Source organism: Salvia miltiorrhiza, chromosome 2 (genome assembly GCF_028751815.1).
Source record: "Salvia miltiorrhiza cultivar Shanhuang (shh) chromosome 2, IMPLAD_Smil_shh, whole genome shotgun sequence".
Classification (NCBI taxonomy): Eukaryota; Viridiplantae; Streptophyta; class Magnoliopsida; order Lamiales; family Lamiaceae; genus Salvia; species Salvia miltiorrhiza.
Window position 1 is genome coordinate 60,131,902 of NC_080388.1, and position 22,871 is coordinate 60,154,772.

The following is a 22,871-nucleotide window of genomic DNA, read 5'->3' on the forward strand; positions in this document are numbered from 1 at the left end:
GCCCTGCCCTTCGCCACGCTGCATCAGTCGACGCCGCTTCGCCACGCTGCATCAGTCGACGCCGCTTGCCCTGCCCTTCGATTCAGTCCAGGACTTCAGGCTGCTCAGCGACGCAGCTCCGCCACGCCGCCGGCCACTTCGCTGTTCGTCCGCCGCCCCGGTAAGTCTACGCCGCTTTCCCACGCTTCCTGTTCAGATTAATGCTTCCACGCTTCCTGTAGTCTGTAGATATGTTATAGCCTTTTCGATTATTGCCACGCTTCCTGTACTGCAAATCTTGTGATTCTTTAGAATATTTTTCAGATGGAAGACCGATGTTTTCAGATAAATTGCTGAATTGCTTATCAGAATTGCTTTTGACTAAATTGACGAACACTTTGCATTTGATTGAACTGAATTGCTTCCCTTTGCTGAACTTTAGTTGTTTTATGCTTTAGTTGTTTTATGCTGAATTTGATTATAGCCTTTAATTTGATTATCAGATTATAGCCTTTAATTTGATTGAACTTTAGTTGTTTTATGCTGAATCAGTTAGCATTCTGAACTGAGTTTGTGATTGAAATGAGGCTGAATCTATTCTTTGAACTTATGCTATGTAGATTAAATGGAAGCTTCACAGGAACATACTCAACAAGCTTCAAATGTCCCTCCAAATGCAAATCCAAATGGAGAAGAAGAACCTCAATCTCAGTCACATACAGAAGCTACTGTTACTACAGGAAAGAAGAGGAAAACTTCTGAGAGAAAAACTTCTGAGCAAAGATCTACTCGTTGGGCAGACTACACCGTGGTCGAGGTTGAAGTAGGGGATCCTCCCATTTTAAAGAAGAAAGCAAAATGCAACCGATGCGGCACCTTAATTGCAGCTGATTCGTCTAAAAACGGCACCACTGGTTTGAAAAATCATACAGAGGTTTGTAAGAAGAAGCATGAGGCATCAGGTGGTCAAGCAAAGTTGAATTATCAACCTGTTCCCGGTGATGGAAGTGGGGTGTTATCAACTTGGAAGTTTAACCAAAAGGAAAGCAGGTTGGCTTTGTGTGAGATGATCATTCTAGATGAACTCCCGTTCCGATTTGTAGAACGAGAGGGATTTAGAAAATTTCTTGCTCGTGTTTGCCCTGACTTTAAAATTCCAAGCAGACAAACGATTAGAGAAGATGCTGTGAAGCTATTTGCTGAGAAGAAAGGTGATTTGAAGGGGTATTTCACGAATAAGGGCATGGGCAGAGTATCTATCACCATTGATTGTTGGACTGCAATCAATAACACAAATTTTATTTGTGTTACAGCTCATTTCATTGGAAAGGATTGGAACCTACACAAGAAAATTATAGCCTTTCGCAAGATTTGTAGTCACAAAGGCGAAGATGTTGGGGAGTCGATTATTGAAGTGCTCAATGAATGGAATTTGAAGAATATATTCAGTTGCACTATGGACAATGCAACACCGAATGATGGGGCTGCTCGATATATCACAGACATTGTTAACATATGGAAGACCGATGTTTTGGGCGGCAAGTATCTTCATATGCGTTGTGCGGCACACATAATAAATTTGGTGGTGAAGGATGGATTAGATGAAATTAGCATCTCAGTGGCTCGAGTTTGAGAGGCTGTAAAGTGGATTAAGGCTTCTCCGATGAGGAGCGAAGAATTTGTCAAGTGTTGCAAAGCGTGGAAGACCGACTGTGAGAAGTCATTGAGCTTAGATGTGCCAACAAGGTGGAACTCCACCTACTTGATGCTAGAGTCGGCTGAGCCGTTTGAGCAAGCATTTAGATTTTGGGGAACGATGAATCCTAACTTTGTGAATCACATGATGGGAAAGAAGTTCGATAACCAGCCCCTGGGACCGCCTCAAGATGAAGACTGGGTGAACGTGAGGAAGCTTATGGAGTACTTGAAGACTTTCTATGATTTGACGCTTCTCTTCTCAGGAACCTCTTATGTCACATCACATTTGTTTTTCAAAGAAATGTGTGATATATTTGAGGTTATTTCTGAATTGGAGAAGAGCCCAGATGCTGAAATTGCTGCTATGGCGAAAAAGATGAAGAAAAAAGTTGGGAAATATTGGTTGGAGGCAGAGGATTTAAATCCTAGATTGAACAAGATTCTTTATATGGCTGCAATATTAGATCCACGACAGAAGTTGAAGCACGTGGAAATGTGCTTGAAGAGAGTTTATGGCCTTGCTCGGGGCATTGAGTTAGTGACAATAGTGAGATGTTCGATGGATGAGTTGTTCGAGTTCTATAAGAAGCAGGTGAATCCAACTCATCCTCCACGAGTCACCTCATCTGCATCTCATTCACATGTCACTTCTAGTGCAAGCCATCGTCAACGACACCCTCGCTCCAAACGATCTCGAGGTTCCTGTGCTAGTTTAACACGACAGAGTGTTGAACAACAAGAAGAGGATGATATCTCAGAGTTGACAATTTATTTGTCAGAGAAGCAACACGTAGAGGATATTGGGCCAGAAAATGAAGGGGATGACGATGATGGGATGGACACTTTTGATATTTTGCAGTGGTGGCAGAAAAACAGTGTGCGCTATCCTATTCTATCAGATATGGCTAGAGATATTTTAGCTATTCCTATATCCACTGTGGCTTCTGAGTCGGCATTTAGCATGGGAGGTCGTGTTCTAGACCAATTTAGAAGCTCCTTGAGTCCAAAGATGGTTGAGGCTTTGATTTGCTCTTCAGATTGGTTGAGATCAAGCTCATTGTTCATGAATGATGAAGAAGATATTTCTGAAACTGAACAAGAGAATGAATTTGGAATGGGTAAGCTACTTTACTTATAACTTATAAGTTAATTGTATTAAGTCTTAAATTAATGAAATTAATTTCTTTATTTGATTTGGTTTTTACTTTTTTATAGTGATGGGTTCACTTGGTTCTGGAGAGGTGAATGCCACAGCAAGTGCACCCGTGCAAAGTCGTACCGGCCCCTCTAGCTCGAGAGCTTGATTTATGTTGATCATGTTTTTGAACTTATGAATTACTAGATGTTTGCTCGTGTTGAACTTATATTTTTATTCATATTGTTGAACTTGTGTTTTTATTCATGTTGGTGAACTTGGTATGTTGACAGGTTGAATTTAGTTGGCTAGTTAATTTGAGTTATTATGCATCGTTGTCGTGTCGTTATTTTGTTTTTTTTTTTTCTTTCTTAAATCGATTCTTAGCTAAAATAAAATTATGATATATTTAATGTACAAGAATAAGTTTTAGTTTAGCGGATAAATTGCTCTGTGTATTTTCTGGAGACCAGAATTCAAATCCTCTAACTAGCAATTTATTTAAATTTTATTTTTAAAATGGGTATTTCGGATACCCAAATTACCCAATTGGTTAACCGAAGCGGGTATTGGGTAACCGAACTCCTAAAACGGTTCGGGAACGGTTATTGAAATTTGACAATTTCGGGTTCGGGTAACCGAAATTTCGGGTACGGGTAACCGAACCCGAACCGATCGACACCCCTAGCTAGAGATATTTTAGCTATTCCTATATCCACTGTGGCTTCTGAGTCGGCATTTAGCATGGGAGGTCGTGTTCTAGACCAATTTAGAAGCTCCTTGAGTCCAAAGATGGTTGAGGCTTTGATTTGCTCTTCAGATTGGTTGAGATCAAGCTCATTGTTCATGAATGATGAAGAAGATATTTCTGAAACTGAACAAGAGAATGAATTTGGAATGGGTAAGCTACTTTACTTATAACTTATAAGTTAATTGTATTAAGTCTTAAATTAATGAAATTAATTTCTTTATTTGATTTGGTTTTTACTTTTTTATAGTGATGGGTTCACTTGGTTCTGGAGAGGTGAATGCCACAGCAAGTGCACCCGTGCAAAGTCGTACCGGCCCCTCTAGCTCGAGAGCTTGATTTATGTTGATCATGTTTTTGAACTTATGAATTACTAGATGTTTGCTCGTGTTGAACTTATATTTTTATTCATATTGTTGAACTTGTGTTTTTATTCATGTTGGTGAACTTGGTATGTTGACAGGTTGAATTTAGTTGGCTAGTTAATTTGAGTTATTATGCATCGTTGTCGTGTCGTTATTTTGTTTTTTTTTTCTTTCTTAAATCGATTCTTAGCTAAAATAAAATTATGATATATTTAATGTACAAGAATAAGTTTTAGTTTAGCGGATAAATTGCTCTGTGTATTTTCTGGAGACCAGAGTTCAAATCCTCTAACTAGCAATTTATTTAAATTTTATTTTTAAAATGGGTATTTCGGATACCCAAATTACCCAATTGGTTAACCGAAGCGGGTATTGGGTAACCGAACTCCTAAAACGGTTCGGGAACGGTTATTGAAATTTGACAATTTCGGGTTCGGGTAACCGAAATTTCGGGTACGGGTAACCGAACCCGAACCGATCGACACCCCTAATTACATATGCCATAAATGACTATTACATATGCCACATGAACATGAATAAAATATGGTTCAAATTTAAATTCATATGCTACAAAAATCCAACCCTATAATTGCGGATTAAATGATCTATTTGAAATGAAACAGATTCTATCGTTTGCGAGAGAGAGGCATGAAGTTCAGAATCGGGCATTTGTTATTTGGGATTTTCAGTAATATTTTAGCTCTTAATTTAATTTCCGAAAAAATAAAATAAAGTAAAATCAATGAATTGATATAACTGAAAAGATGAATGGTGAAATCAATTAATTCTCGGCATGAATTTGATGTTATTTGGGTAGTGTAGAAAATAGGATGACGATAAAAGAATTAATGCAGAACCGAGGCGAGATAAAATCTCTCTCCGTAAGGCAAAATTACTTCCGCTCTTGTGCTTGCGGATCTATAGTAATTGCCCCCAAGATACAACGGTATAGGGTCGATAGACGATTCCTTAGCACTAGGAGATCGTTATCCGGTCGAACGGCTCGATACTCGGGACTTGAGTATGAACACTAACTAGTATGATAGGAGATGATGTGAATGGAATGATTTGAACCACATCCTGGAGGGCCTATTTATAGTATGTAGAGGGGTGCGGTGGAAGGGTGCGTCTGTTGGGAGAAGGCCTTGACCGAACCATCACAGCCATTCGGTCAAGGGGTGCCATGACCGAACCATTGCAATGGTTCGGCCCAAGCAGCCGCCCAGCCCTGCCACGTTAGCGGAACCGCCTGTGCCACGTCACCCGGACCTTATCCGCCATGTCATGGAACCGCCTGTGCCACGTCAGCATCCGCCCACTCTGCCACGTCACCGAACCGCCGAGCCATGTTGCCACGTCACCCGAGCCACCGTTTCATTTGTCAAAACTAAAGGCTCCTCAATGCTCCTCGCGACGACGCGAACGAGCGAAGTGCAAAGTGCGCCTACAAAGCGCCCATTGCGACAAGTGCGACGTGCACGTGCTCGGCCTCGGACTCGGACTCGGAAGGTGCTTCGCACCTTCCTCGTAGGAATCGAGTTTTAGCCTTAAAAGGCTAAGTCAAAACCTACTTGGGTGCACCATAGGTCCACCATAGAGGAGCACACTTGATTGTTCCTTTATGGTGGAGAGCACTTTATAAATAGCTTTACACTTCCTTAATTTTCCAATGTGGGATGACACTCCACATTTCCATCTTCAATGGCTATCTTTGGGCATTAATTACTCATTCAATTCTTAATAGATTTGAACAAGTAAATATACCAAATTAATCTACTCAAAATGTAGATTCCAAATATACCATTTAATTCCATTAATTACAAAGTAATTATGGACTAATAAAGCCATTTATTCCAACAATCCCCCACATGAATGATGATTAATGCAAATGCAAAAAACTAAGTCCCGACGATCCATTATTGCATTAGGATAGGTAGTTGTTAGCTTTGAACCTTCCTTAGTGTAATGCCATCGGATTTACTCGTTGCTCGGTGAACATGATGTCTTGAACCGGTCAACTTTTGTGTAAACCTAGTCAACAACATACACACAATAATAGATCTAATATCTTTCGTTCTCACGTTGTGTCCATTTCGGCCTTGGACCATTTCTTGGATTCACAAGTGTTTATTGATAATTTGAAGCGGCCCCACTTCTTCACTTGTATAGGTGATCTCCTATAAAGAGTATCCTGCCATACTCCACCTAATAAGGCTATAGGAATCATTAAAAGCTTTTGATGGCTTACCCTTTACCACAAGCTGCAGGCTTTGCACTTGAGTAGCTATGAGAATGGATTTTGAAAGTTTCAAGTGCTCAACTTGAATTTCCATAATTTAGTTGTCTCATTGAACCATGTTCTTGGGATCTCCAGTCATCATGGTTGAGTTACCACTATGAAAGTTCTTAACGTGTGGATTTTAATCCCATTCCCCTTATTGCGTTATACAATTGATCACGATTAATACCTTTAGTAAACGGATCCGCAATATTGTCTTTTGACTTTACATAGTCAATGCACATTATTCCTGTAGTGATCAATTGTCTAACGGTATTATGTCTTCGACGAATATGTCGTGACTTACCGTTATACAAATTATTCTTTGCCCTCCCTATAGCAGCCATGCTGTCACAATGTATCATAACCGGAGGCAAAGGTTTTTCCCAACAGGGAATATCTTCTAAGAAGTTTCTTAACCATTCGGCTTCTTCGCCGGCTTTGTCTAAAGCAATAAATTCCGATTCCATTGTAGATCGGGCTATACATGTTTGCTTAGAAGATTTCCATGATATTGCTCCTCCACCAATGGTAAATACGAACCCACTTGTGGATTTAGAGTCTTTAGTGTCGGATATCCAATTGGCATCACAATATCCCTCCAGAACTGCGGGATATCTCGAATAGTGTATACTATGAGAGATTGTGTGCTTTAAGTATCTCAACACTCTTGTCAATGCGGTCCAATGATCCTTCCCGGGATTACTTGTAAACCGACTTAATTTACTAATCGAATATGCTATATCAGGCCTTGTACAATTTGACAAGTACATTAGGCTTCCAATAACTCTAGCATATTCTGATTGTGATACGGGTTCTCCTCGATTCTTGGCTAAGTGTATACTTAGGTCAACGGGCGTTTTAGCCGGAGGCAGATCAAAAGCTTTGAATTTCTTAAGTACATTCTCAACATAGTGAGATTGTGATAAGACTATTCCATCGGGTGTTCTAAGGATTTTAATTCCTAGAATCACGTCAGCTAATCCCATATCTTTCATGTCAAAGTTTCTCTTTAACATCTCCTTGGTTTCTATGATTATTCTATTGTTGCTGCCCATAATTAGCATATCATCAACGTAGAGACAAACAATGACAAAATTGTCAGATGTTCCTTTAACGTATACACATTTATCACATTCATTGATTTTGAATCCGTTTGCCATCATTGCTTGGTCAAATTTCTCATGCCACTGTTTGGGAGCTTGTTTGAGTCCATACAAAGACTTTACAAGTTTACAAACTTTCTTTTCTTGACCAGGAATCACAAACCCTTCGGGTTGTTCCATATATATCTCATCTTCTAAATCTCCATTTAGAAATGCTGTTTTTACATCCATTTGGTGTATCTCAAGATTATATAATGCTGCTATAGCAAGTAGCATTCTAATGGATGTAATTCTAGTGACTGGAGAGTATGTATCAAAATAATCATACCCTTCCTTTTGTTTGTAGCCTTTAACTACCAAACGTGCTTTATACTTATCAATAGATCCATCGGCTTTATATTTCTTCTTAAGAATCCACTTGCAACCCAAAGGTTTATTTCCCGGAGGAAGATCAACAATAAGCCAAGTGTGATTGGATAAGATTGACTCGATTTCACTATTGATAGCTTCACGCCATAGATCGGCATCAGGACCAGACAATGCTTCCTTGATTGTCTTTGGTTCGTCTTCTAAAGTATAAACTACGAAATCCGGACCAAAGGTTTTCGCAGTTTTTGTTCGCTTTCCGCGTCTTGGTTGCGGTGTTAGTTCACGTGTTGGTCCGTTATTCTTAAGCGAAATTTCATCATAAGTTCTCTTTTTCGAACTTATGTCATTCTTCTCTTTCTTGGGGAATATTTTTTCAAAGAATATGGCATTTCTTGATTCTATAATCATTCCCTCATTCATATCGGGTACTTCCGATTTGTGTACCAAGAATCGGTACGCACTGCTATTGTTTGCATATCCAATGAAGATGCAATCAACAGTTTTTGGTCCTATTTTTATTTGTTTGGGTTTAGGTACTTCAACTTTTGCTAAGCACCCCCACACTTTTGTATATTTATAGGACGGCTTCCTTCCTTTCCATAATTCATATGGAGTTTTTTCTTGTTTCTTTTGGGGTAATTTATTCAAAATTTTATTAGCCGAAAGAATAGCTTCCCCCCACATGTTATGTGATAGGCCTGAGCTTATCAACATAGCATTCATCATTTCTTTCAATGTTCTATTCTTTCGTTCTGCAACACCATTTGATTGCGGAGAATAAGGTGCAGTCGTTTGATGAATAATGCCATTTTCACGACAAAATTCCTCAAAAGGTGCAACGTACTCGCCACCTCGATCACTTCGAATCATTTTGATCTTGGTGTTAAGTTGATTCTCAACTTCACTTTTGTATGTTTTGAAAGCTTCGAATGCTTCGTCTTTGCTTCTCAAAAGATACACATAGCAAAATCTTGTGCAATCATCTATAAATGTTATAAAGTAATTCTTTCCACCTCTTGTTTGCACAAGTTTTAAATCACATAGATCGGTGTGAATCAATTCAAGAGGTTTCGTTGATCTTTCCACTGAATGAAAAGGAGATTTTGCCATTTTTGCTTCAACACAAATTTCACATTTTTGATGTTGATTGAAAGACATCTTTGGCAATAAGTCTAAATTTACTAAACGACGTAGTGTATTTAGATTTGCATGTCCTAATCTATCATGCCATAAATTAGGAGACTCAACCAAGTAAGAAACATTTTTCTTTATTTCATTGTCACGTACAAGTACAGGGATAGCATTAAGCTTGAAAAGGCCATTATCTAGGTAGCCTTTTCCTATATAGTGACCATTCTTGGTCATTACAACTTTGCCTGCTTCAAACACTAGTCTAAATCCGGCGTTGCACAAAGCGGATCCTGAGATCAAGTTCTTGCGAATGTCGGGAACATGCAGCACCTTCTGTAGGGTTATCTTGAGTTCCGACGTCATCTTGAGCACAATGGTTCCAACTCCGATGATAGAGGATGAGGTAGAATTGCCCATATACAGCTTTCTGTCGCCGGAGAGAGCTTCATACGAGGAGAACATTGTCTTGTCGGCGCAGATATGCCGGGTAGCACCGGTGTCGATCCACCATCCTTTTGGACTCCCGACCATGTTGACCTCGTCTATGACGGCACACAAGTCAAGTTCGCCTAAGTCGAGGGGCACAGACTTTGTCTCCGTCACGTGGGCTTGATGGTGACCTTTGTGCTTGTCTTTCTTCGGTTTGCGACAATCTTTCGCCATGTGGCCGGGTTTGCCGCAGTTGAAGCAATCTCCTTTGATCCTCTTCTGACCTTTTGAGTCGGGATTTTTGCCTTTGAACTTGCGTTTCTTCTTGTTGCTAGACTCGGCTAGGTTTGCTTTTGCCTCCATGGAAGTTTTGTTCGTCTTGTTTTCGGAGATTCTATTGTCCTCTTCGATTCTCAAGCGAACGATCAAGTCTTCAAGTCCCATCTCCTTGCGTTTGTGCTTGAGATAGTTCTTGAAGTCCTTCCAATGTGGTGGTAATTTCTCTATCACCGCGGCCACCTGAAAAGATTCAGACAATTCCATACCTTCGGCAAGAATGTCGTGCAGGATCAGTTGAAATTCTTGCACTTGCTCCACAACGGTTTTGCTATCGACCATTTTGAAGTCTAGAAAACGACCGACTATGAACTTCTTCAAGCCGGCATCTTCTGCCTTGTACTTCGTCTCCAAGGAGTCCCATAGTTCCTTGGACGTCTTGGCGCTAGAGTAAACATTATAGAGAGTGTTGTCTAGCCCATTCAGAATATAGTTGCGACACAGAAAGTCGCTATGATGCCATGCATCATATGCTATCCGCAGTTGCGAATCAGTCTCGTCTTCCCCCACAGTTGGAGGAGATTCATTCACAAAACGAGCCATATTCAAAGTAGTAAGATAAAACAGCATCTTAGACTGCCAACGTTTAAATTCAGAACCTGCGAATTTTTCCGGCTTTTCGGCAGCAGCAGGTGCTGGAGCATGTGGAACGTTGGTCGGAACTGGTGGAGCATTGTTGTTGGGCGGAACATTGTTGTTGTTGGTGTTGCTTCCTGTCGCCATCTTTTCACACTAATTTTGCCTTACGATTGTTATTTGGGTAGTGTAGAAAATAGGATGACGATAAAAGAATTAATGCAGAACCGAGGCGAGATAAAATCTCTCTCCGTAAGGCAAAATTACTTCCGCTCTTGTGCTTGCGGATCTATAGTAATTGCCCCCAAGATACAACGGTATAGGGTCGATAGACGATTCCTTAGCACTAGGAGATCGTTATCCGGTCGAACGGCTCGATACTCGGGACTTGAGTATGAACACTAACTAGTATGATAGGAGATGATGTGAATGGAATGATTTGAACCACATCCTGGAGGGCCTATTTATAGTATGTAGAGGGGTGCGGTGGAAGGGTGCGTCTGTTGGGAGAAGGCCTTGACCGAACCATCACAGCCATTCGGTCAAGGGGTGCCATGACCGAACCATTGCAATGGTTCGGCCCAAGCAGCCGCCCAGCCCTGCCACGTTAGCGGAACCGCCTGTGCCACGTCACCCGGACCTTATCCGCCATGTCATGGAACCGCCTGTGCCACGTCAGCATCCGCCCACTCTGCCACGTCACCCGAGCCACCGTTTCATTTGTCAAAACTCAAGGCTCCTCAATGCTCCTCGCGACGACGCGAACGAGCGAAGTGCAAAGTGCGCCTACAAAGCGCCCATTGCGACAAGTGCGACGTGCACGTGCTCGGCCTCGGACTCGGACTCGCACCTTCCTCGTAGGAATCGAGTTTTAGCCTTAAAAGGCTAAGTCAAAACCTACTTGGGTGCACCATAGGTCCACCATAGAGGAGCACACTTGATTGTTCCTTTATGGTGGAGAGCACTTTATAAATAGCTTTACACTTCCTTAATTTTCCAATGTGGGATGACACTCCACATTTCCATCTTCAATGGCTATCTTTGGGCATTAATTACTCATTCAATTCTTAATAGATTTGAACAAGTAAATATACCAAATTAATCTACTCAAAATGTAGATTCCAAATATACCATTTAATTCCATTAATTACAAAGTAATTATGGACTAATAAAGCCATTTATTCCAACATTTGATTTGTAAGTAGAAAGAATACAGCAGTTGGCCATCAGAAATTCAGAAGATATGCTACGATTTTCCGGCAACGTACTGTTTTGTCGGCACAAGTTCCACAAAGCTCAGAACTCTTGCTTGAAGCAATCATTCCATTTATCAATTAACTCATTAATATTCATGCATATAAAGATTTTTTTATAAAAAAAAAGTTAAAAAAATATTATTAAAAACAGTAAATTATTACTAGTGTGACTTCTATAACACACAAACAGGCAAGCCCACTTCTATTCTATACTATTCCTTCCGTCCCACTTCAATAAGCTCATTTTCTTTTTTGGTAAAAAAGTTGTACTTAATTGGTGTGGATCACATTATTTTACTATCACTTTCCTACTAAAAAGTAAGTTTTCTTAATCTCCGTGCCCGTGAGTATATTGGAGTGGGACGAAGGGAGTACCATTCATCGCTTAATTAATTAATTAATTAATTTATTTATGGAAGTATTGATGGGCAGTACTCAATTCCACGTACAGAAACAGAAGTAATGCATGCAACAAGTCAAAAAAGTTATAGCAATATTTTGGCTTTTATATTACATGTCACTATATTCAAAAGTGTGGAAGATCACCATATCAATTCAAATTGTGGTTCACATTGGCTATGGTCCCAACTCACATTACATAAGTAGTATATATTTCTAGAAAATTTGAACTCCTAAATCTTAATCACGAATTTAGTGATTCCATCGATTAGCTCATTCGAAGTTAATGCATACACGTGTGCCGTGATGCCGCTTCAAACAATATGAATTTTATAATGTGATTTTATGTTATTATAACCCATTGAAGTAATAAATTAATGTTAATTAGCTCAAATAGCACAAACATGTTGTTTACTAGTATATTGACCGTTTAAATTTATTCACCCAAATATTAATTTGAGAGTAATTAACAATAATATAAAAAATCAAAAGAATTAAATTTTGTGTATTTACATGCAGAAATTTAATTTTTACATAAAACTAAAATTAAATAAAAAAAATTGTATTAGAAGGGATTATTATTGAAATATCATTGAAACAAGGACAGCGAAGGTGGTGGGACAGAATTGGAAATGTTGGGAAATTCTGTTGTGGGATTCTGATGTGATGCGAGGCAGTGTCCCACTTTTCCAGCGTGTAGTACAAGATTCTAAAGTCGCAATAGTACCCATCACTCCTTTTGCACTCATGCCTTTGACCCATCATCACTTTCCCCCATATTTTTTAGTACTCGCACTGTCCATGAAAGAACTTCCAACGAGGGAGTGACAAGAGTTTTAATAAAAAATATTATTGAGTGTATTGAGAATGGATAAAAGGTAATTGAGTATATTGAGAGCGGTGAAAAGGTGTATAATAAATATTGAGAGTTGTGAAAAGTGAAAAGTAAGAGAATTATAAGTGGTGGGGTATAATCCAAAAATAAGTAGGAAGTTCTTTCGTGGACATATGGAGTATAACATATTTTCTCTCTTATAATCACCTTATTCCTCCAAAATGTGGTATTTTTATCGTTTTCGTACGTTCACGATCAGAACTCAGAAGTAGATTCAAAATTCATCATTAAGGGAGATTGGATTAGTTGAATTATGACGTTCGAAAATATTTGCACGAATCCAGGGGCTCTTGCCCCCAAAATAATTTTTTTTAGTATTCCGTACAGTTTATTTTCATGCATCTTTTAAGAATAACTTATTTCGCAATTTAATTAATTCAACATCAACTACATTGAAAGCATATGAAGACATATTTTTATGCATTAAAAAAAATGTTTCATCTTCTAAATGAATAAACTAATTTTTATTATTAATAGTTTATAATTTTTTTACTTGAGGATTGACTCAAATTCAACATTAAAAATTAACTAAGGAATGAAAATAGGATAAAAATAACCTAAATTTAACAAATAAATATAAAATATTAAGCAATTAACATGGATACTATAATTGTTAAAACAATGTTTTATATTTTTCTTGTATGTCATATTTATATACCTTGAATACATGTGATAAGAGTGAGTGAATAAGTTAGAAATTCAATTTAGCGGCGAGAAATTCACAAATTGTCGCTTGGCTAGGAGAGAGGAACAATAATGCTTTGTTTTCTATTTTTTTTTAAATGTGCGTCTATTCTATGACCTTGTGTTTGAGTGGTTTTATGTTTTTTTAAGAGAACTGGGCTGGGCTTGCTATATATATATATATATATATATATATATATATATATATATATATATATATATATATATGGTGTGATTCTAGAGAAAACTATATTATTTGTGAGAACGTGAGAACCATCAAATCAAATGCATCCACTGTAAAAAAATTAATGCATTCGCTGTTAAAATTAATGCACTAAAAAAATTGCTTCCTTCAGGATTCGAACCCAGGATCTGCATTTATCAAACAAGATGATGCATCCACCGTAGATCTTGATGATCGAATGACTGAAAATGGTTCTCCGTTCTTTTATTTAGTGGTTCTTTCTTGAACCTCTCCCTATATATAGAGTTAGCTTATTTAGTGGTTCTTTCTTGAACCTCTCCCTATATATATATATATATATAGGGAGAGGTTCAAGAAAGAACCATAAATAAAAGAAGACCGGAGAACCATTTTCAGTCATTCGATCATCAAGATCTACGGTGGATGCATCATCTTGTTGGATGAATGCAGGTCCTGGGTTCGAATCCTGAAGGGAGCATTTTTTTTTAATTTTTTTAGTGCATTAATTTTAACAGCGAATGCATTAAGTTTTACAGTGGATGCATTAGATTTGATGGTTCTCCCGTTCTCACAAATAATGTAGTTCTCTCTAGAACCACACCCTATATATATATATATATATATATATATATATATATATATATATATAGAGAGAGAGAGAGAGAGAGAGAGAGAAATTGGTTTTTGCACTGGATGGAGCCCAATGTAGCCCTGTTGTACATCCCCCACTGTTCACAATAAATGTCATCTCTCCATTATAGGAAATACACCTTTATACTTTTATTCACATTCACACACAATATTTAGGCCCGTTTGTTAGCCTTGATAACACGAGTTAGCTTATTTATATTGGAATTTTTAGGCGTTTGGTAGTCTGGATATTTATCAGCCCAGGCCCGAGCAATAAAACATTGTTCTATTTTGAAAATGCATCCGGACGGTTCCTGGTTTTCTACAATAAATCAGATTACATCTTTGCATTCCAAAATTAACCCCCTTTTTTTTGCATTCCAAAATCGAGCGACAACGACTACATAAGAATTCAATATCTTCTTTTTCGATTTATACCAAAACCGATTTGTACTCCTACCAAAGTTTGATTTTACTTATTTATTTATGTTTATTTTTATTTTAGAAAGGGGACGCGTTGTTCAAGTGAGAAAGAAAAGGATTTCATAGCGGGAGATATGTGCGACGGGATGACTGGTTGAGTAAAAGAGTTATGCGTTAGGAGTTTGATTCAAAGAATGGTGGTGTAATTGATTCAGTGATCTAAGTGGGAGGTGCAATGGGTTTTCTCTGAATTGATTCAACGGTGGTTTTTTGGTTAAGATAGATGGTAGGGTGTATCAATGGAGGCAGCAAGCTGGGTGGAGGTTCACTGCTGCCAGCCGTCGGCTCGACATCCCCGACAGGTTGCCGCTGCTGTTGGCCACAACATTGTCGGGCGACACGTGAGACTTCATTGCACCCAGCACCGCTGTGAGTGTCTCCACCAACTGGTCGAATTTCATCCATATAAGACTTGTTGTCATCTTCTCCATTTCTTATAGTAAATAAAGTTAAACAAATTGCTGAGAATTTTAATGTAAAATTTCGTTCGTTTTGGTTTTGGTGAGTTCATGGTTTGGGTGAGAATTAACCAAGTATTATTAGTTTTAAAATTAATAAAATATAAAAATCATTAATTATGAGGTATATTTGTATTTTCAATTTTTATAAGGTTAAAATTGTAAATTTAAAGCTTAATCATGAGTTTAAACAATGGTACCAAACAATCCATTTATGTTATCTAGCCTTTTAATCCTATATACCAAACACATAAAATGTACTCTCTTCGTTCCAATTCAATATGCCACAAGGGTCGGGCACGATGTTAAGAAACGAATAATTTATACTCCCTTCGTCCCAATATTCATGATTTGTATTCCTTTTTGAGCCGTCCCACGTTATTTGGCTCATTTTCTTTTTGAGCTATAATTAGGTGTAGATTAATTGCTTAATTAATAGATGTATAAAACCCTAAATTCTACCCAAATTTTCACCCCATCAATTCTCTCTCCTCTTAGTCGCTTTCTCATCTCTCTTTTTCTCTCTTTCATTTAGCCGCTCTCTTTCTCCTCTTTCCCTCTCATTTCAGATGCTCTCTCCACCAGTCATCGGCCACCGATGCTGCCTCGCCCTCTTCTCCTCCAATGTTTCTCGTTGCCGCCCCTATTTTTTGCTGTCTTTCGATGAAACTCGCTGATAAATTTAGGGATTTGCAGGGATTTAGGGAAAATCGTCTGATGTTGGAGTGATTTTAGGGTGGGGTTGCAGACTGGGGAGATTTACAGGGATTTAGGGAAAATCGCTGCTCCCACCGCCCTTAATCGCCGCTCCACACAACTTACAAAATCTGCCCCAAATCCCCCCCCCCCAAATCTTCTTCCTCTACCACTTGAGGCGAATCGAAGTGGTGGTGGTGGTGGTCGTTGTTTTGGATATAATTTTGGATGGCGTAAGTTGGGTGTTCATTCCACCAGCGGAAGATGACTTCAAGCTCAGTGAGTTTCTCTACCAATTGATGGAGTTGGTAGGCTTTGTCCGGTGTGGACACGACAGCCTCCGCTAAGAGAAGCTTGCTGATGTAGCCGAAGCGGTTCTGGAGACGGCGGGAGATCTTCTGAGTGGTGTCGGAATGCGGGGCAAGGCACAACTGGAAGACGTCACTGAGTTTCGATTCGAGTTCGCTGAGTCTCTTGTGCAAAGTGGCCGATAGTCAAGTTAATTAAGGAATAAATAACATTAAATAATAGACTAATTATGTGGGGCCTTCTACTTTTATTTGAGGATATATTTGTCCAAAAAGTGGGAGAGATAAATAAAAAAGAGATAATTATGTGTGAGGTACAATGTCATTTGGTGTAAAAAAATGAATTATATATTGACTTTGTATTTTAGAAAGTGGCCTATTGAATTGGGACGTCCAAATAAGGAAATATGGCCTATTGAATTGGGACGGAGGGAGTATTACTAATCTCACCATATTCACAATATTTATCTTAAGTTTGTTTATTGAAGCTCATCTACCAAACACACCCAAAATACCCATCTCACGATTATTTATAAATTTCCTAACAATTCAATGTTAATAGGACCCTTTCTCCACTTTATACACACCTTTCAATATTTTTTTCTTAAACTCATGCCCTCCCATCCACACCACATTTATTGTGGACGGAGGGAGTGTCAAGAATTAATACTAGTGTCATGTGTTCACAATTTTCATCACTTAAACATAAATTTTTCACTATTTTCATTTTCTCTTAAATAACATCACTTTCAGTATTTTTTTTCATAAAATATTATTATGTAATTTAAATTTCAATGACGAAAAGATGATCCATCTCACTTGAGCATACAATGATTTTTTCCCCAGCTCACCCGTATGAAAAGATGCCGGTTTGATGTTAGGTGGGAAAAAATTGAAAATTCAATTTATCCATCTCTCATCATCACTAATCACCGCATAACCCTAGTTAAAAAAGAGTAGGCCTTAAAGATTCTCACTTAATTAATCAACACATGGTAGGTGACAAGCAAATATTAGGCCCAATGTTTTCTTAAAATGGAATAGCACACTTAAACTGTGACAGCCAAAAAAGTAACAATACACTTGAAGTAAGACAGAGTAATTATATATTTTTATTATTTAAACATGCATATCGACTAAAAGATCATGTAGTTGAAGCCTTGAAGGATATCCAAACGCTTTCTAGATCGAGCTATTCATCGCGCTCTTCCGAGTAGCGGCAACGCTTTAAATTACCGACAAAATTTTTGATGGACAAAAGTCACAAAACAATGTCATTTTAAACTCACCCGACCACCACGTATGCCAAATCCGTTTTCATTAGAAATTTGTCAATTTTATAAAGGATAGTTTTGTAATCACAAACAACTAATACGAACTTACAATCTACTCTCTAACATGGATTCAACACAGTAGTTCTGCATTAATGTTTGAGAAAATCGGTAGTATCAACCAATTTCGATTGGCCCAAACTAAGTAATCATGCAAAGCCTACCAACTTATATCTACTGTAACATTCCCTTCAAAACATCAGTTCTACCCAAAAAGCACAAGAATATGCATTACTGCAGATATTAGCTCTCTGTAGTCGAAAAGAAATTATAGCCCCTTCGAGAAGCGGACAGGGCGACGTTTTAAGACCCATATCAACATTTCAAATTAACTTACTTGTTTGAGAAGGTTCAGCTGCTGCCGCGTTTAAAATACTCTTTTATGAATCTTTCAGCATAGGAGGGGTACTTGTCGCGGATGTAGGCTCGGAGACACTTCTGGTAGGAGAAGTCGATCCATCCGCCATCAGTTCTTACGACAAAGAGGCACCTTGAACGTGTGAATTGGGGATGCCTGTCAACCTTCATCCGAGTCACATACGTTAGAAGATTAACCACGTCGAATAGCAATGTATTAAGTGGAAACAATGTTGTATAACAACAAATCCATAGTGTAAAATCTGCGTATTGCTAAGTTGTTCACCAAATTACTTAGGTTCATCTAGAGTAAGTTTCCCTTCATAAGAACTAGGTATCAGGGCCCATAGTCTTACGATACAATTTTTTAGCTAAACTTTCGACGAGAAGAAACAAATGCTGGTACAAGCTTCGTTTGAGATCTCTCAAAGTTAAAGTATCAGGGCTGATTAACAATCAATAGGTGCTTAGTTTGTTTCTAATTAGTTGAGCAGCATTCGGGATGTGAATGTGACTAGCCTACGAGCCCAATTGATTCTATATGTTCAGTTGACAGCCGACTCCAACCAGCACCCTAACGTAAATATCATTATTTACATCTAAGAATGACATGATACCCTAATGCAACTCGACTCGAACACTATATATTTAACTGATCTTTTCATCCACAAATCAAAATTTAGAATCAAGTTTGAGGAAAATTGATTGGTAGACGGGTGCATATTATTGTGAATACTTATTAAATAATTGCCAATCAAACACATGCAGAAGAAGCATATTCTCGATATTAGACAAATTTAAATTAAAAAGCAGGTTAGAGACTGAACTGGCAATCAGTCTGCCACATAAATGAAACTAACCATAATTGAATCAAGTCCGCAACCAATCTTATCTTCAGAATGAGGATGATGCGCAAGAAGCTTATCGATCACAATTTTCTCATCTTTTGGGGTGAGGCGTTCTCCATCCATATACCTGGAAAACGCACATACAAAGTTAGCATGCCTCAGAACTCCATGCATAAAACAACCAACAAAGACAAAACAACTACTTTTTCCCCAAAAATGGAGGAAATTCACAAGATGGAAAAAAAATGTTATGAGCGTACTATTGGTCTCTTCAAGATGAAGAAATAACACAAGGGAGACTATTTAGCATTTGCAAATTGGGTTTATGATGCAACAAAAGTCAATATATATGAATTAATTCCAATGCTAACATTTTAAAGCTTTGAAGCATCATTTATTCTATATATCCCTCTCAAGAAGAAGCTAGAGTGTAGAGGCCTTCAAAATTATCTGTCAGGCAGATTTCTCCCGGTCATCATTGTACAATTATGATATTTTATTCTCTTCTGGAACAACAATAGAGTCAATTCCAGTTTTTCGTGATTATTCAATAAGCTGATAGGATTCAGCATAAGAATTAGATGAGATTTGCAATATAGGAGGCAAAAGACAGATGAGACATAAGGTGCAGCAGTTAAAATAATATATGGTCTATAAGTATAACAGCAAGTGTATAATATGAACTAAGTAAAACATAGTATCCTCAATTATCTAAACTTGAGTTTCTCAATCATATAATGCCCATGAATTGATGTAGAGCAACGGCATTGGTTGAAACAGCATAGGCACACGACATCAAGGAAGCTGACCAGTTGATTGAGAAACAAAATCCTTACTGGAAAGATCATGCCACAGTTTGTGCTTGGACGAGACTAGTCCTGAACTGATGACATACCACTCAACTGCAATAAGTCCAAAATGCCAAAGGCAACTTAGTTTTCTGGTGGCACCTACTTCCTAGATTTAAATATAGAAGGGCCTTTTTGTTATCGAAATATTAAGATAATAGCCAATGTTTGTCAATTGCTCTTTTGACCTTTTGACATCACAGCCAGGACACCACCTATTATTGTCCTTCTTCAAAAGATTATTTAAACGTTCTATGTAACAGGTTACCCCGAAGTGGCCTTACTCCAGCTTGTTGTGTAGAGGGACCAGATCCATTCAACTTGGAATTAATTAAGGAACAAAACTTATTTATTAGTATGATTGTGCACAACCGAACTACATCAATCATTGAAGAATGCATATATTACTTCCAAATATCTCTCTAGCAAACGGAAATGAGTTTTTGTAGTTCCCCACACGCTCAATTTTACTTAAGGTAGTATATACAAATAGGTCACTCATAATCATGATCATTCACATAGATAGTCTCCCTCGCCAAAAGGTAACATGTACTAGCTTCTTTCAGACAGCACAAGTCAGCTGAAACTATGGCATGTTTATTCTTACCAAGCCATGACAATATGTTCCTAGCAAAGAACTTCATTGCCAATTGTAGTAATACTATTGTCCAAGGACTTCTAAGAGGAATTAAATTGACAGTATTTTTTAGACGATTTATTTCAAATCTCACTTCTTTCTTTCTTTCTCAAAATCACCCGAGCAAGCCAAAAACAGGAAAAGCTTCAAAGAAAGGAACCCCTCACCATACTGATTCCTGAAGTCCACCTTTCTAATGAACTTAAGAGTCTGTGATAAGAAGATTATACTACAATACATTAATGGACCACAAAACAATTCCAAAGGTGAGTAGATGTTTCGGCATGACAAACAACTGATCTTTTCATTAGTGCAAAAATAGAGTTGTTATTTTTTGGTAATCAGTATCTAATTCCACTTCAAACAGAGTAGAAAACAAGCTATGAGAATAATTTGACATAATAACAAGGGAAAACCTTTGTGTATTTGGGTGAAGAGTGTCAAGTGCCAAAGTAGATCAAGGATCACCCAACTATTTAATAATTATAAGAGAAGAAGAATAGCTGGATCCTATGGGAAAACAAAGGAGTAGTAAACAGTCAGATGGAGGTTAAGCTGGAAATGCTACGAGGTGACAGGATAGCAAATTTCGGGAGATTGCATACATCCTCAAGAGCAAGGTAGTTCATAATGTGTTCCTAGCCACAAGGTTAGGCTGCACATCAACTAATATATGGAGAATCCTAGGCTACAAGGAAATGCGAGACTGAAATATTCAGCCGAGAGTCCTCAAGAGGAGACAACTACATACTTTCGAAACACAGATCTTAAATCTCACTTGGACAGGTTATATAGAATTGATAAAAGAGCTCATCAACTTTGAAACAAACATCTAAGTTCACAGTCCAAACAACTATACCAGTTTCCCGTCAGGTCCTAACTACCTAAGTGAAAAATATACAGGCTAATTAGTATGCATAAAATCATAAGAACGTAACAAACTATTCTTTTCATTTCAGATAGTCATACGAACAATGATAGATTATTTTCCTCATTTCAGACAGAGACAAAGTCCTATTCTACTGATTTTGGTTTTCCACCCTCTTCGAAACTCTATTTCCCCCACCATCTAGATCACATTTCTTGATTACTTTGCTACTACCTTCTTCACTCTCGTGTACTCTTTATCATCATTTAAATGACATTCCATCATTATTTTGCTACTACAACCTAAAACAAGAAGCTCATAATTTCATAACTCGTACATATAATGCATTTAGTCAAATCCGCAATCCAACAATTTTAGAATAATATCGCATTGAAGTAAAAATTCATCCAAGAGCTACGTTTACTCAACGTAAAACCAAGGCTATCGCCACCACTCAGTATATACAGACCTACTTTTGCTCCGCACGGCTCCATAACAAGAAAATGAAAATAAATAACAAACAAATTGAAACTGTTAAACCTAAGCTCACAGAGAGGGGAAAATACCTATTCGAGTGAAGTATTTCTTTGGTGAAGCAAACAATGGGCTCGATATCTTCAAATATTTCTGCTTCTTTGACTTTCCATTTTCGGAAATCCGGGTCGTCCCATTTAGGATAATGAGGGCGGTCTTTTATGTCGGTTGATTGAAAAATTTGAGCCAAAGAGGATGAGTTATCACCGTCGCCACCGGTAGACTCAGAGGCGGAGGTGCAAAGCGGGCGGCGAGGCGTCGGCCCACTAATGAGAGAGAGATGATAGCTCCGCTGGACGCCTCGGAGGAGAGGCAGAGCTCTGAGCAGCGGAGCAGCCATTGATTACAAAAGAATTCGATCGAATGTGTGCTAAAAAGAGTAGTGCAGTATAACTCTTCATATTTACTTCCAACTCCTCCCGTTTTTTATATAATTACAGTTTTATGATCCAACTAAAACGGACTAGCTTTCAGCATAACTCTCACGTGTATTTGAGTTGTGGGAAATAAAATATGCGTGAAATCTAATACTCCAATTATCAATAACAAAACATAACATAACATGTATACTATATTGAAAAGGCAGTTTTCAATTACAAATTGATTTCAAATCAATTTGAAATTGATTTCAAATCAATTTGAAATTGATTTGATAGGCAATTTTAAAAATATATGTACTCCATGCGTCCCATTATTTATGACACACTTTTTTTTGGGGGTTGTCTCATTATTCATGACACGTTTTCTTTTTGGGAAAAAAGTAAAAGGTGGATTAAGCATTAAAATACTCCCTAATTACCCTTAAATAAATCATAACTCTATTCTCTCTCTCTCTCCTCCCCCTACCAGTCACCGTCTGCCTCCCTTCTCTCTTCAAACACCACCGCTCGTCGCCTCCACCGCCATCGCGCCCCCCACCACCCGATCGCACCCGCGTCGCCGAAGGAGGGCGGCGCCGCCGACAAGAAGAAGAGGCGCGCCGTTCATCTTCTCCTTCATCCCGCGTCGTCCTTCCACGTCGGTCGTCCATCTTCTCCTTCCTCCAGCGCGTCGTCCTCCTCTAGGGCTCCGATTTGTGGAGTTGTGGATTCGAGAGGAGGCCGTGGATTTGAGAATATAGGGCTCCGATTTGGGGATTTAATTTCGAAACTTATTTGGAATTAATTTCGATCTGGTTTCTGAAAAATTTGTTTGATTTCTTCGATTTGGTTTGTGCAATTTCTTCAATTTTGGGAAGAATTTTTAATTTTTGTTTGGTTTCTGCCATGGAGAGAGGGAAGGGAG

At 38.3% G+C, this 22,871-nt stretch overlaps 1 protein-coding gene and 1 long non-coding RNA gene across 2 annotated transcripts; one reads left to right on the top strand and one right to left on the bottom strand.

Moving 5' to 3' along the window:
- Window positions 1-3,570: 3,570 nt before the first annotated feature.
- Window positions 3,571-4,145, top strand: LOC131010784 (uncharacterized). Its single transcript, XR_009096661.1, has 2 exons — window positions 3,571-3,713; window positions 3,811-4,145. It is a non-coding gene; the product is annotated as an uncharacterized LOC131010784 (long non-coding RNA).
- A 13,333-nt stretch (window positions 4,146-17,478) lies between these two features.
- LOC131010786 (protein DCL homolog, chloroplastic-like) lies at window positions 17,479-22,003 on the bottom strand. The gene is made up of 3 exons (XM_057938444.1): window positions 21,620-22,003; window positions 18,713-18,827; window positions 17,479-18,017 (listed from the first exon to the last, which is right to left on the bottom strand). The coding sequence occupies exons 1-3, from the start codon at window positions 21,925-21,927 to the stop codon at window positions 17,847-17,849; spliced, it is 594 nt and encodes a 197-aa protein (XP_057794427.1). The 5' UTR covers window positions 21,928-22,003; the 3' UTR covers window positions 17,479-17,846.
- Window positions 22,004-22,871: the final 868 nt, after the last annotated feature.

Coding starts and splice junctions, on each gene's coding strand:
- LOC131010786 (XM_057938444.1), bottom strand. CDS start 21,927: ATGGCTGCTCCGCTGCTCAGAGCTCTGCCTCTCCTCCGAGGCGTCCAG. Junction 18,828..21,619: donor GAAATACTTCACTCGAATAG/GTATTTTCCCCT, acceptor TGCGTTTTCCAG/GTATATGGATGGAGAACGCC. Junction 18,018..18,712: donor GCGGACTTGATTCAATTATG/GTTAGTTTCATT, acceptor ACTCGGATGAAG/GTTGACAGGCATCCCCAATT.